At 41.2% G+C, this 14,160-nt stretch overlaps 1 protein-coding gene and 1 long non-coding RNA gene across 3 annotated transcripts; both read left to right on the top strand.

Moving 5' to 3' along the window:
- Positions 1-1,975, top strand: LOC311496964. Its single transcript, XR_014699364.1, has 3 exons — positions 1-830; positions 1,238-1,377; positions 1,466-1,975. It is a non-coding gene; the product is annotated as an uncharacterized lncRNA (long non-coding RNA).
- Positions 1,976-2,633: 658 nt separating this feature from the next.
- Positions 2,634-14,160, top strand: snx27b (sorting nexin 27b). Of its 2 annotated transcripts, none has more exons than XM_084556213.1 (13): positions 2,634-3,243; positions 6,228-6,459; positions 6,720-6,912; positions 7,097-7,161; positions 7,260-7,364; positions 7,473-7,551; positions 9,754-9,917; positions 9,988-10,077; positions 10,533-10,682; positions 10,761-10,889; positions 11,459-11,518; positions 11,601-11,649; positions 11,766-14,160. In XM_084556213.1, the coding sequence occupies exons 1-13, from the start codon at positions 2,912-2,914 to the stop codon at positions 11,831-11,833; spliced, it is 1,716 nt and encodes a 571-aa protein (XP_084412339.1). In that variant the 5' UTR covers positions 2,634-2,911; the 3' UTR covers positions 11,834-14,160. The 2 variants fall into 2 exon arrangements, with proteins under 2 accessions (XP_084412339.1, XP_084412340.1); XM_084556214.1 differs by having other exon boundaries at positions 11,601-11,663.

The following is a 14,160-nucleotide window of genomic DNA, read 5'->3' as shown; positions in this document are numbered from 1 at the left end:
GCAAGCACAATTGGAAGATGGGCTTTAGGCGTTGTATTTTTTTCTTCTTTTTTTTTTTAAAGATCAAGTTCCAAGCTGCATTTGCTCTTTAATTGCTATTAGTAAAGCCAACTTTTTCTAGAACTACTATTTAGCCATTAACCAAACAAATCAACAATTTTCTTGTTCCAGCCACCTTGTCATGTTTGTTGGAAGCAATGGAAATTCTACCTCCGAGAACTTTTACTTTAAAAGTATCAAAACACTTAATTGTTTTACAACAAAACCCAAGTGTCTTCTAATTAGCTGGGCTTAAATGATAATAAATGATAATGTATTTGTTTTGGTAGTTTAATTGTATCAGGAATAAATTAGTTTGTACGTGAAACATGAAAAAAAAACATGTGTCATTGAATTGTCATTAAAATAATAAAGTCACTCAGCTTTAACTTCAATTAATAATTAACTTAACAATTAATAAAAGCACTCCGGTGTTCGCCAGCTCTTATGATAACATGGTTTTGCTTACGAAGAAATCTGGACAGAGTTGTGTTTAGCATATTGCAACACAGCGGTCACCTTCAGGCCATTACTCTAAGATTTAGGTCACCCCTCCCCCAACAGCTATCTATCTGTCTCAAACTGGTCTTACTGGTGCAAAAAGTTGGAACTGGAAGGTCTGGAAGTGGAGAATGGAGATAAAGAAAAAAAAAACAGGCATATAGACAGAAAGAGGGGTGGGTACTTGGAGAGGAGGAGGGTGAATTTCCTTTAAAAGGGCTGCATCTCTGCACTCTTCTCAGATTCATCTCTTTTATCCTTTCAAGCTTCTCAGCTTTCCAACAAATTTGGTAAGTGGAAAAAAAGCTGTAAATTCTTTTTAAAAATGCAACATTTTTAGACAAATCATTTTGCATTTGATTGTTTTTCAAAGAATTATATCCAATAGGCACCCTAACCCTAACCCTTACGTAACATGAGTTGTATGAATGAATGCGGTGTGTGTGTATAGTGTTGAGTGCCTGTCTAAGTAATCTGTTCTTCTGATGAGACAAATGATGACGTGTGTTGGGAGGAAACACTTCTTCACCGTATCTTATAAGGAGAGATTGTGCCATTCCCATGTGTTTAATTGTAGTCATTGTTGGCTGAAGTATTATCTTTTTACAACATTCAAACTCATGTGAAATTAATTGATAACTTATTCGTTAACACTGGGCAACGCAGGCAACAATTGATTTAATTTTTTTTGTTTCAGCCAACATGTCAAGGCTCACTGACGCAATGACGGTTCTCACAAGTACTTTCAAAGAGTACGCTGGGAAAGAGGGAGACGAGACCACTCTGTCCAAGAAAGAGCTCATTGACTTGTTTCGCGCTGAATTTCCTTTGCAAGAAGTAAGTAGAAAATATGTAAAACTACTGCAACAAAGAGATGCGACTGCGCCGGTATTCTTTAAAAATCCTCTTGTCCTCCTTTCACCAGCCCGCGCAGCAAAGTGAAATAGACGAGTTCTTTGGCATGCTGGATCAAGATGGCGATGGAGTTGTGGATTTCAAGGAGTTTGTCACCTTTGTGACAGCCCTCACTCTTATCATTAATGAGTGAATGCTCATTGCTCCAGATTCATTCTTGTTTTACCCACTGAATGTACATGCACAGATTGATCATGGCATATAGGTTATGAAATGTGCTGATATTGAGTGTATGTCACTGACTTTGAATATCAGAAGAAAAGAATAAATGTTGTGACACTTCAAGATGTTGTTTTGTCTGTGCTTTAAGAGAAAGTACAAAAACCATAAAAACAGACTCTCTCTCTGCTAAAGCAGGAATTCTTTACAGATCATCTTCAAAAACATAAACCACCTTTACACAGGTCAATTAAAGGGGCAGTCATTTAGCTCATTTTTCACACAGGCACCTTTTACTTACAGTTTGGACGGGACAGGAAAAAAACACCAGAAGTCAATGCTGCCCCCTTGTGTTTAACTTCTCATCTTTGTTGTGATATTACTGCTGAAAACAAGAAGCCTACAAAACAAAAGTGTTTAAAATTAAAATATATGAAACATTGATGAATGGATGGATGAATTAATGATGAATGACAAATGGATCCAAAATAAACTGCAAGAGTTAATGGGAGCTTGCAACTCAAACTGCACATGGCAGCTTTGGTTGACTATTCGTTCTTAATGGAAGCATCATCTTTAGCATATAGTTTCAGTAACGGATATAAAATCTATACAGCTGAAGGCTATAAAATGACGTGAAGCAAGCAACAAAAGAAAATTGGTGGAATTAAGGTTATTTTTGCAATGCTGTTGCACGAAGGGCTACAAATACTAGCTGAGCAATAGTCCAAAATTACATATAATAAAGAAAAGCAACAAAATCCATCTTTCAATAAGCCGACACTTACTCTGTTTACCATTTATGTTTGAAGACTGATTAATTAAAGATAAAAATATAAATGGTGAATAATTTTCTGTTATGGACGTGGTTGCATTCTTCCCCACCTCAGTCCCATGACAATTTAATGGCTTTATAATAACTTTTTTGGCGTGTAACAACATATAACAAAGCAACTGCAACGGCACATGTGTTGTCAATGACTGGATTCCAGTAGTATTTGTTTATTTATTCGCATATTTACTAAAAAACAAAAAAGTAATCTCCCTCAGTCTCTGGCTACTGTCATGTGTCCTTGACAGGACACTTTGCCGAACAAGAGGAGTCTGGAATGATCCAAATGGAACGCGTCCTGGGCGTCCTGGGATGGTCTCGTGATTCGTCGGAAACCTTCGGCTTTTTCCGCCGAACCTCAGTCAGTTAGCTAGTCAGGCTGATTAGCCAGCTACTACAAGCTAATGTTTGTGGGACGTTTAACGATAGCTGTCCCGGAGTGGATGAAACAAACCGTGTAGAAAAATGTCGGACGTCGAGGGACAAGGAATTTGTTCCTCGGTCCCCCCGCTGCCTCACCCTTCTTACCGTAACGGCTCCGGTAGCGGTAACGTTACACCGGGCACCGGCGTCAGCTGCCAGACGGCAACCACCGTTACTTCGGGCCCACGGCTAGTCCGAATAGTGAAGTCTGACTCGGGCTATGGTTTCAATGTTCGGGGACAAGTCAGCGAAGGAGGGCAACTACGGAGCATTAACGGGGAGCTGTACGCTCCACTGCAGCATGTCAGTGCTGTCCTTCCGGGAGGAGCCGCCGACAGAGCCGGTATTTCGAAGGGGGACCGGATTCTTGAGGTGTAAGTGGCTACAGTTCTAGCTTAATTCATATCAGATTATAACGTTAACATTCACATAACTGCTTTTTTTAATTCATTTTTTTCTCCGATTGATGTATCAGTGATGATTTAGTCAAGCAGGACTTTTCGAGCACCTTGCACTTAAACACTGGTACCCGACGAGAAACACCAGTGTGTGTTTGAATGCGCTATAGTGTTGCAGGGGGGGGGGGGGGGGGGAGATAGCTGTTCATCCCAATGAAAGGAGTGTCTGTGTATGTCAGAGAGAAAAGATCCAGGGATCATTAAAAATTCCTGTCACACTGAAATCTCCCATCCACAGCACACCAAATATTCTCAAAGCATCCCTTGTGCACGTCCATATAACCAAATGCGGGGTGTACTCTTTCCCCCGTGGCACACATCATCCCGCAGGCGATAGGTTGCACAAATCATTATCATTAGCATCACTGAATTTCAAAATCAACCGCACACAACCTGGAGCAAACACATCCTACTACTAGTATGTGCTTGCTGCATTTGTGACGGAGGTGGTCGTCCTCGCTGGCGCGTTAGTATGCATGGACATTGACTGCTGATGTTAGACTCTGTTGCTATGGAGAAGGACACACTACAGCTCAGCAGCATCAGTACTTGTGCTTTTCAGTGTGTCTGTCTGTCTGCATGAAATAAGGTGATGCAGAAAGGGAGGGATGCCTTCGGTTTCATTTCTGATTGGCTTTGCCCTCTGAAATCCAGTGTTTGATTGGCTGGCTTTTGCACACTGCTTTGTTAATGGATGGCCTGCAGTAACCTGGCAGTTTGTTGACCCCATTATTTCTGTGTGCAAGCATGTGGGTCTGTGTATATTCAGTTTGTTATTGTACACAAGCGACGTCATGCTCTGCCCTATTGATTCATCCTTGTGTTAGTAGTTTTGGTCTTTTGATTGATGACAGTATTTATTCTGACATTTGACTCAATCTCATACCAATCCTTAATGCTAGTGTATGCTGCTACAGTGAGGTACAGTCTTTTGAATTTGGTCCATGGAGTAGTTCTGCCCTCCTGTCAAGCCACAAATGTACACAGCTAGCTGCTGCAATACAGCACCCCTGCTATTGTCTGTGCAATCAATACTTCTTTGCACATTTATAAACAGCCTGTGATGCAGCATAATCTATACTACTAGACATTTCATTTTTTTTTTTTCAGCATCCTGCTTTTTGATAAAGGCTATGTATGATTTAAAAAAAACACCCCACTTTGCACCAGCGTGTGCAGTCAGTGTACGTAAGTGAACGCGTATGTGTAACGGTGCATGCATGGACCACAAAACAAAAGAAGGGGAAGTGAAAATATAACACACTGGAAATTGTCTCTCGTATAACTGTTTATCACGATCACAAGTGCTGACCGTGCCAGTGCAAAGGCCACTATGTCAGATGCTTATTATATCATCACGAAGCTGCAGGGAGGGCAGAGCTGCCAAACTGCTAAGTCTGCAGTTTTGTGTTGTGGGAGATGTTTGCTCTTTTCTCCCACTGCACCTGCAAGATGGCTGTATTTGTGCATCCTCTATTAGTCACTGCTGGCTTCCACCTGCATAATCATATCTCTGCATAAACGCTAATTTCAGTTTAGTCATGTGTGCACTGGCTCAGAAGGCCTCCTTCGACTTGATTGCGTGGTCATGCGTTCATGTGTATGTCGTGCCAGTGACTTCTGTAGGTAAGCATCCCAGCACTTGTGTCCACTGAGCTCTATCCCTGCGTCACACTACCAACATAAGCCGTGCTGTGACGTAATGACTGATATAACGGATAAGTAGCCAGTCAGAAGTGAAGAATTTCCTGTCCTGAACTGACTTATTCCAGAGTTGCTAACTGATTAGAGCTCTTCTTCCCTCTTTTAACATTTCCCCCCTGTTCTCCCATCCACTTCTCTGTGTGCTATTGTTCTGAAACCACTGTTGATCTGTGGAGGAGTAAATAGACTCACCGCCACCATTGCTTAGGGTTTTGCCAGTGACAAGAATATGATCCAGCTGCGACTGTGTTCATTTTACATTAACGACCCCAACAGATGCCAGAAGCACAGGATAACCAAACATTTGTGGGCTTCTCTGGGTATGAGTTAACTCTCACAATAAACTTGTGCAGGTTTTTGCACAAAATGGGAGTGCTCTGAGTATCATATAATTAGGATAAGCATGGCATTGTGTGTATAGTTATGGCTTAAGAGCTGGTTTCTAATAAGAGGCAGTAGGAGCAGGGGAAACAGGGTTTAGTTATACAGAGCTTAGATCAACTTTAGAATTGAGTTTCATCTTTCTGAAAAGTTCAGTGTGCATTACAGCAGTGCATATTTATTCCACCAACATATTTTTGCAAAACTCGAAAATGAAGCCATCATTTTTGGCTACCTACTTTATACCACGCAAACTGAAGACTTTGTCCTACGCGTTGCCTGCTGTTGCATTTAGGTCATGCAAGTAACATTTGAGGCAGTGCTGGATTCTAGTTTGTCCGTCTTATGCATCCAGTATTTCTAAGCTATTGTTTAAATTGCATGAAACCATTCCATTAGCACAAAATGTAAATAATTAAATTCTGGGACTGTTTCAGTATTGCCTTTGCATCGATCAGGCATAACATTATGACCCTTATGGGCCTTCTGAGGGTGTCCTGTGGTGTCTGGCAACAGAATATTGTTAGTGGGGGCCTTTGGGTCCTATGGGTTGAGGGGAGGCGCCTCCGTGGATCAGGCTTGTTCCAGTGCATCCCACAGATACATGATCAGTTTGGAATCTGGGGAATTTGGAGGCCGGACAGAACATTGCATTGTCACAAGATGGTCAATGTTATTCACTCCTCCTGTCAGTGGTTTTAATGTTGTGGCTGATCGGTGTATTAGACAATAGAAATACAAGCCGCATCCTCCAAATGTGCTATAAGCTAATGAAATGCTCCTCTAATATCTAGGTCTCTTTCTTCATTCTACAGCAATGGGGTGAATGTAGAAGGGGCGACACATAAACAGGTGGTGGATCTGATTCGGGCCGGTGAGAGAGAGTTGGCGCTGGCGGTGCTGTCCGTCCCGCCCCAGGAGGCCGACTGCCTTGATCCCGGAGACGACGGATCAGCCCAGTCTTGTTACGACTATTCCGACAAGCAGGCCGTCCCCATCTCTGTTCCCAGCTACAAACACACTGAGCTCAACCATGAAAAGTTTGTGGTAGGTACAGATGCTGGATTGAAAGGAAGAGGATGACAAATGAGAACGGGAAGCAAAGGTTGAGTTAGCAAGGTTGGTCAGTGAAAGTGTGTAGGATAAACAGAAGGGAGGATTAAAATAAGAAGATCATTATTAGCAAATGAATGGGATCTCTGCATTCAGGTCTATGAGCAAACTAATGTTCCAAGCATCATGAATAATACTTGTTGTGATATTTGAAGGCTTTTTTATTAAGTGGACTTATACTCTATGTCTCCCAGGTGTATAATGTGTACATGGCAGGCAGACAGCTATGCTCCAAGCGTTACCGGGAGTTTGTGATTCTACACCAAAACCTGAAGAGGGAGTTTACCAACTTTACATTCCCCAAGCTGCCTGGGAAATGGCCTTTTTCCCTGTCGGAGCAGCAGCTGGACGCACGACGCAGAGGACTGGAAGAGTACCTGGAGAAAGGTGGGGGGCATGTATTGTCTCTGCAAAGGTTTAATAGTATCATCTTTACTGGGGCTTGCATTTTTTTGTGATAGATCCTAAAGTGGGGGAAGGTCTGGTAGAAATGCTGACCTCTCCTCCAAGTTCATAACTGCATGTGATTGTACAACCACTTTCTTCAGCTAATGTTCTGAGTTTTTTGCAGTGTGCTCTGTACGGGTAATCGGAGAAAGTGACATCATGCAGGAGTTCCTGTCTGAGTCAGATGAGGTAAAAAAAATAAAAATACTTTTATAAATACGTTTTTTTTTTTCCTGTCCTCTGCCTGTGACTCACTGTACGGCTTCTCTCTTTTTCTCATGACCCAGAACTATAATGGCGTGTCTGATGTGGAACTGAGAATAGCTATGCCTGATAAAACCACACTCACTGTCAGAGTTCGCAAAAACTCTACTACAGACCAGGTCTATCAGGTAAACAAATACTCAGCCATGTGTGACTATTAACTGTTATCATCATGGCTTCATTACAGTCATTTATCGTATGTCTTACTAATTGTTTTCTGTGTTGATCTCTTTCAGGCGGTGGTTATGAAGCTAGGAATGGACAGTGTAACAGCCAGCTACTTTGCCCTATTTGAAGTCATCAACCACACTTTTGGTAGGAGCACATAATTCTCTGTGTGTGCCCTCATCTTTCCACACTGCAATATTTGTAGCTTTGTTGAAATGTAGCGGAAACTATATAAAGTAAGTGGCTGAAAGACGAAAGGAGATTTTCATCTAGTTTGAATTCTAATGAGTCCTCTTTAAAAAAGACTTTTTAAAATTGATGTCACCCCAGCTGGTTTAAAAATGGGCAAAAAGGCAAAGCTTGAGTGGCGTTGAGGTCGGCAGGTGATGGCTTGGCAGAGGACGAGCAACCTGCAACAGCCTTCACTTGTCTTTTAAAGCAGTCAACCCCTCAATTATGTATAACTTTAAGCCTCGATATAATTTACACGGGTGAGTTCGCCTCTCTCACAGTTGACGGGTGAAGCTTCTAATTGGGAGAAAGCAGCGGCTACAACTGTCAAACACAAAACAAGACGGTGAATTTGTACACTGCAGCTATTTCACACTGATTACCTTTTAATTTAATGGCTGTGTTATTTTCATTATAGCTGAACTTATACACTGCCTGGCCAAAAAAAAGTCGCCACCAAAAAAAAAAGGTCACACACTCTAATATTTCTAATATTTCGTTGGACCGCCTTTATCTTTAGTTACTGTGCGCATTCGCTGTGTTATTGTTTCGATAAGCTTCTGCAATGTCACAAGATTTATTTCCATCCAGTGTTGCATTCATTTTTCACCAAGATCTTGTATTGATGATGGGAGAGTCTGACCACTGCACAAAGCCTTCTCCAGCACATCCCAAAGATTCTCAATGGGGTGAAGGTCTGGACTCTGTGGTGGACAATCCATGTGTGACAATGATGTCTCATGCTCCCTGAACCACTCTTTCACAATTTGAGCCCCATGAATCCTGCCATTATCATCTTGGAATATGGCCGTGCCATCAGGGAAGACAAAATCCACTGATGGAATAACCTGGTCATTCAGTATATTCAGGTAGTCAGCTGACCTCATTCTTGGGCACATAATGTTGCTGAACCTGAACCTTCTTCCATTGCTCCAGAGTCCAATATTTATGCTCCCTAGGAAACTGAAGCCTTTTTTTCCGTCCTCACTGATTAGTGGTTTTCTTAAGGCTACACAGCTGTTCAGTTCCCTCCACATTGTACGTGTGGAAATGCTCATACTTTCACTATTAAACATAGCTCTGAGTTCTACTGTTGTTTTTCTTTGATTTGATTTCACCAAATGTTTACGTGATCAGCAATCACGATCAATCAGGATTTTTTTCCGACCACATTTCTTCCTCAAAGACGATGGTTCCCCACCATCCTTCCAGTTTTTAATAATGCGTTGGACAGTTCTTAACCCAATTTTAGTAGTTTCTTCAATCTCCTTAGATGTTTTCTCTGCTTGATGCATGCCAATGATTTGACCCTTCTCAAACAGACTAACATCTTTTCCACGACCACAGGATGTGTCTTTAGACATGGTTGTTTAAGAAATGAGAAGCTACTCATTGCATCAGTTGGAGTTAAATGATTTGTTGACAGTTGAAAGATAATCACCCATGCAGTAATTATCCAATAGGAGGCTCGTACCTATTTGCTTAGTTAAATCCAGTTGGCGACTTTTTTTTTGGCCAGGCAGTGTATTACTGACCTTTCCTCTCCATGTGTATCTGTTGACTAATTTAACATATAGATAAAATATTCCTTTGCCAATTCCAGTTGAACTTTAGTCTGTCCCAGACAGCTTTGACTGTATCATCTGTTAGATTACGTCTTGAAATTGATCACGCTTTCACTGTAACATCTGAATACTGGTTTTGTCTTGTTGCTTGTCTTGTATGGCTTTAGTATTCGCCATTTTGTACCTTTATTAGTCTCTGAATTTTGAGTAGTTTTGCAGGTGCCCCTATTCGTTCTTTAGTTGAAGTTTGATTGTGATGTACATCAAAAAAAGCTTTTTCATCGTGCTGATTGTTGGATACAGGCACACGTTGCACTTTGATACTGAGAAGCATTGATCAGGATGGTCAGGTTTCACAGGTCGATCTATTATTTGTTATCCTTCATGTTTAAACATGCTTAAAGATAACTTCCTGCAAAGCAATGTGTTAATATCAGACAAAAATGTCTGAAAAATGCCAAAATGTTAATGTTAATGTTGCTCACAGACAAGAATCAGGTGTCAATTGTTTCTTTCTTCCTTCCCCGCCTTTTTCCTCCTCTTTCTTTTTCAGTGCGTAAGCTCGCCCCCAATGAGTTCCCCCACAAACTGTATGTACAGAACTATACCTCAGCCATCCCGGGAACCTGCCTCACCTTGCGCAAGTGGCTCTTCACCACAGAAGAAGAGATTCTGCTCAATGACAACCAGCTCGCTGTCAACTATTTCTTTCACCAGGTGTGTATAAGCAGCGTGTCTGCCTTTATTTTGTCGTGCAATCTGATTTACCAATCTGACCCTTTTACAGGCTGTGGATGATGTGAAGAAAGGCTTTATCAAAGCTGAACAGCAATCGTATCAGCTACAGAAGCTGGCGGAGCAGAAGAAGATGTCCATGGTCAGTCTCTGATTCATAGATGCAAACACTTAAAGTGCACTTCAACCATAACTTGCACATAAAAACAGATAGTTACTCATTGTAGTTTTATATCATTCAGTCCTTAGTACCTGTTCAGTCTCCCTTAACTGTGTGTGAAATAACAAAGTGGAAAAGTACAGAGTTGTCTGGAGGTGGAGGTTGTCTTACAGACACATTTTCACTAGAAAAATCTTCAAAGAAAAAGTGACTGAGTTAGGTAAATAATGCCACTGTTTACAGATCAGCTGTTTTACAGAGAATAACTATATTGCCTGACTGTACTTTGCTATATAGCTATAAAGATTAGTTACAGTTAAACTTCAGAAAATGCGTTCAATTTCAGTCGAGCAGAACTACACCTTGTAATACAGTTATGGTACAATATAGTAATACGATATAGTAACACACTACCTTTCATCTCCTGTTTTTATCAGTACCTAAGTTTGTTGAGGAGTTGTGAAGGCTACAATGAAATCATATTTCCTCACTGTTCCTGCGACTCCCGACGTAAAGGCCACGTGATCACAGCCATCAGCATTCACCACTTCAAGCTGCACGCATGCACAGAGGAAGGGACACTAGAGGCAGGTGTACCCTTTTTTTATGCACATTTACTGCAGGTGTGATGGACTGTGTGTACTAAAAGCTCCACGTTGTTCCAGAACCAGGTGATTGCATTTGAGTGGGGGGAGATGCAGAGGTGGGACACGGATGAAGAGGGCATGGCCTTCTGCTTTGAATATGCACGGGGAGAGAAGAAACCACGCTGGGTCAAAATATTTACACCTTATGTGAGTATGACACTCAGATCATTACATGTGGCCGCCAAGGTGTTTCATAAGAATACACAGCTCCACTAGTCATCAGGTCCTGCAGTCAACACATTTGTGGCCATCTGAGAAACATTATTTGCACCATTAACAATGGTGTTTTAAAATGGCAGACTCTAAGATTTCCTGTAGATACCCCTGGTAAAAACAAATGTAGTTTGAAATAGTCACTGAAATATGGGCGCAGCAAAACTCACTATTTCCAAAAACGCTAAAGAAAGACAACAGGACTTTCTTCAGCGTTTGATGACTGAGAACCGTCACAGACATAAAGCAAACTATTAGTAGTTTTAATAAAGAAGTCCGATTAGAAAACTTGCTCTGATTTTATGCGGCATAAGCTGGCTAACAACAGGGAACAAGGAAAGCAGTTAGTTAGTGTCCAGCCTGTCGCCTGAGCTCTTCATCTAACAGCTCACTGTTGGCGCTCCTCTTGTTCCATTATTCATTAAGTCTTCAAAAATAAAGTGAAAGTAAAATATGTAATCCGGATCATTTTAAACCTTTGTTTCTCTCTGCTAAAAATTTAGTTTAACTACATGCACGAGTGCTTTGAGAGAGTCTTCTGTGAGCTGAAGTGGAGGAAGGAGGTAAGGACCATCTACTTCCTTCCAGACTAATCTGCTCTGTCACATGACTGTTTTACTCACAGCTGTTATGTTTCCATGTTAGGTGGAAGAGGAGGCTACAGACAAGGACAATAAGAACTGCAGTAAAGATGGTATGTGTGGCAAGGTAAGGCTCTGCCTGCCTCTGTCCAGTCTGTCATCCAGTAATAGCCTGGGTGAATTTCTCTGTTTTTGTGTGTCTTTCTCCTGATTGCCATTTCTGTTGCAGAATATTTTCCAGCTGCTGAGGCACAGAAGGGATGGGGGCACCTAGGAAGGGAGATTGTTACCTCTTAACTCCGCCATCATCACTAACATAGCTCAGTCATGGCCCTGATTTTGCCCTAGACCCAGAAACACTCAGCTATTAACTACAAGGACATCAAATACAACATAAGAAGCTCCTTACATGAAGCTCCCCTACATGCAAACCAACAAGCATCTGCTGAAGAACACATCAAATAAATGCAAGCATAAAAAAGCTACGGACTCGTGAACCAGAACTCTTGAATCCAGCACAGCATAACCATCCATTAAGCAGCACCCTGTCAAAAAGAAACAAGGCATCTATAGACTCAGAAGGGATTCATGCAAGCCTTTTTCTTATTGAGGGGGACTTGAAGTGGAATGTGACGTCCAAATGAGGAGGTTTTGAACCTCCTTTGAAGGAGCCCTACTTGAAAAAGAAAGCCAAAGTGAATAAGGAATTACTGGTGGACTAACAAGGGAAAGCGAAAGCTGTTAGTGCTCACAAAGGGGAACAAAGATAACAGTAATCAGCGATACAGAGGGTCGACCGCAAGAAGACACTTAGCTTCTCTATTAATGGATTAGAGCAGCGGCAGTGTCTTGTGTGTCTGTTTCGGCGTGTTACGAACAGCGAGCAGACAAATGGATAAAGTCACAGCTGAATCACATCACATACATAAATGTCCATGTGTTTGATGCTGAATTTACAAAAATAAACTATTAATATTGGGAATGTGGCAAATGAGAGAAGGGAGAGAGAAAGCAGACATGTTTTTAGGATTGGTAGACATGTTTTGTTTGTTCATTTGTTTTCAGTTTTCGTGTATTCTTCATACAGAGCAGAAATGTGTTAAACCTTAGACTAATGTTGCACTTTATCCAACAGTATTAACAACTGAACAAGATGGATTTACTCTGTATTCGTTTTTGACGGACTACAGAGTGGTTGTATGCTGTAGTAGAAAATCATAAGTGCTGAGCCTTTTATGTGATAATTGTATTAGACAAACACTCCATGCAAATGTTTTTCAGCCGCGGAGCAACAGAGGTGTGGAGCACTGGTCAGACAGGTGACAGTGCGGTTGAGTCTTTTAAGTGTGCACTACCAGGAAGAAACAGCAGGGGTCCTGCTCCTCCCGCGTGCTCTCAGTGCTCCTGGCGATTACTTTGTTTCTGAGAGCTCCCGCAGGATTTATAATAGGCCTGAAATTCAAATGGCCTTTCCATGCACCACTATTTATCTCTGTAGCTGTTTTTTGCTGCACTGCTAAAACGCTCATGCACTTCTGATTCAGGTGGACAAGGATTCCTTAACAAAAGAGAAGGTTTTCATCCTTCACCCTCAAATATTGCACAGTCAGTAAAGTCTTCCTAGCAACTGATCACATAACTGGAGCGCAGTGAAATAAATAGTGGTTTAATGTCCTCGCTAATAAACCCAGTTAATGTTCTAACCAAGATTAATGTAATGTAAAGAAAATGTAACGATCCGATGATACAAAACTGAAATCAACCTGACAATTACACAAAGTAGAACATAATTATATGTTATGATGTCATTAAAACTGACTGACCATTGGCTGACATTAGATATTTACTGTTGTTCAGTACATTACTACTCTAAATTACTTTATTGCAACTAATTTTGTTTCATACTGCTTATTGAATACAAAATAAATTAAAACAACATACATATATGTAGTGAAAATCCCTTATGTTCAAAGCAAAATCATCTTTTGTGTCATAAAGCCTGCTCTCTTTTTACAGAAATTATCCAAACATATTCATTTAATGCCCAGCTCCAACTCCTATTTAGCCAATAATGAGAATATAACCAGTGTTCTGTAATCCACATGCGAATAACGGGTCATAGATTTACACGAGTGGCTCATATTACATGAAGAGTGCTTGTTGTAGTGATGATGCTGTTCACAAAAGCCATTTTGAGTGATTAATGAGCTTCAGCGGGCCGTGTGGGCGTGTAAAGGGGGTTTAATTGAATGTGTTGAGCCTTGAATTGAGAGACTGAATCCTAAAGGCCGAACACATATCCCAGGAGTCTTGTCTGTTTACTGAACCATGCCTGGCGTGGTCGATTGCCTGACATTGTCTGATCTGCCCACCTTAAAGTATACACTTTCTTTGGCTCACACCCCTCCTCCCTCTCTCTCTCTCTGTCTCTCATTCTGACTAAAGTTAAATGTCACTTGCATTATTTATTTCAGTACGACTCAATGTTAAATTCAGCTGATATGGAGTATGACTTTCAATGAGCCGCGCCAGTAAGAGGATGGAAATTGATGAGCTCCTGATCCATTGACATGTTGAAATGTAAAATTGAAGTGTTTGATTACATCGCTTACTGTAATAAATTG

Source organism: Chelon labrosus (genome assembly GCF_963514085.1).
Source record: "Chelon labrosus genome assembly, chromosome: 12".
In the NCBI taxonomy this organism is placed as follows: Eukaryota; Metazoa; Chordata; class Actinopteri; order Mugiliformes; family Mugilidae; genus Chelon; species Chelon labrosus.
Note: the sequence above shows the minus strand (reverse complement) of the source record. Positions and strands in the feature narration are given on the sequence as shown.

Coding starts and splice junctions, on each gene's coding strand:
- snx27b (XM_084556213.1), top strand. CDS start 2,912: ATGTCGGACGTCGAGGGACAAGGAATTTGTTCCTCGGTCCCCCCGCTG. Junction 10,683..10,760: donor CAGAGGAAGGGACACTAGAG/GCAGGTGTACCC, acceptor ACGTTGTTCCAG/AACCAGGTGATTGCATTTGA. Junction 11,650..11,765: donor TAAGAACTGCAGTAAAGATG/GTATGTGTGGCA, acceptor TTTCTGTTGCAG/AATATTTTCCAGCTGCTGAG.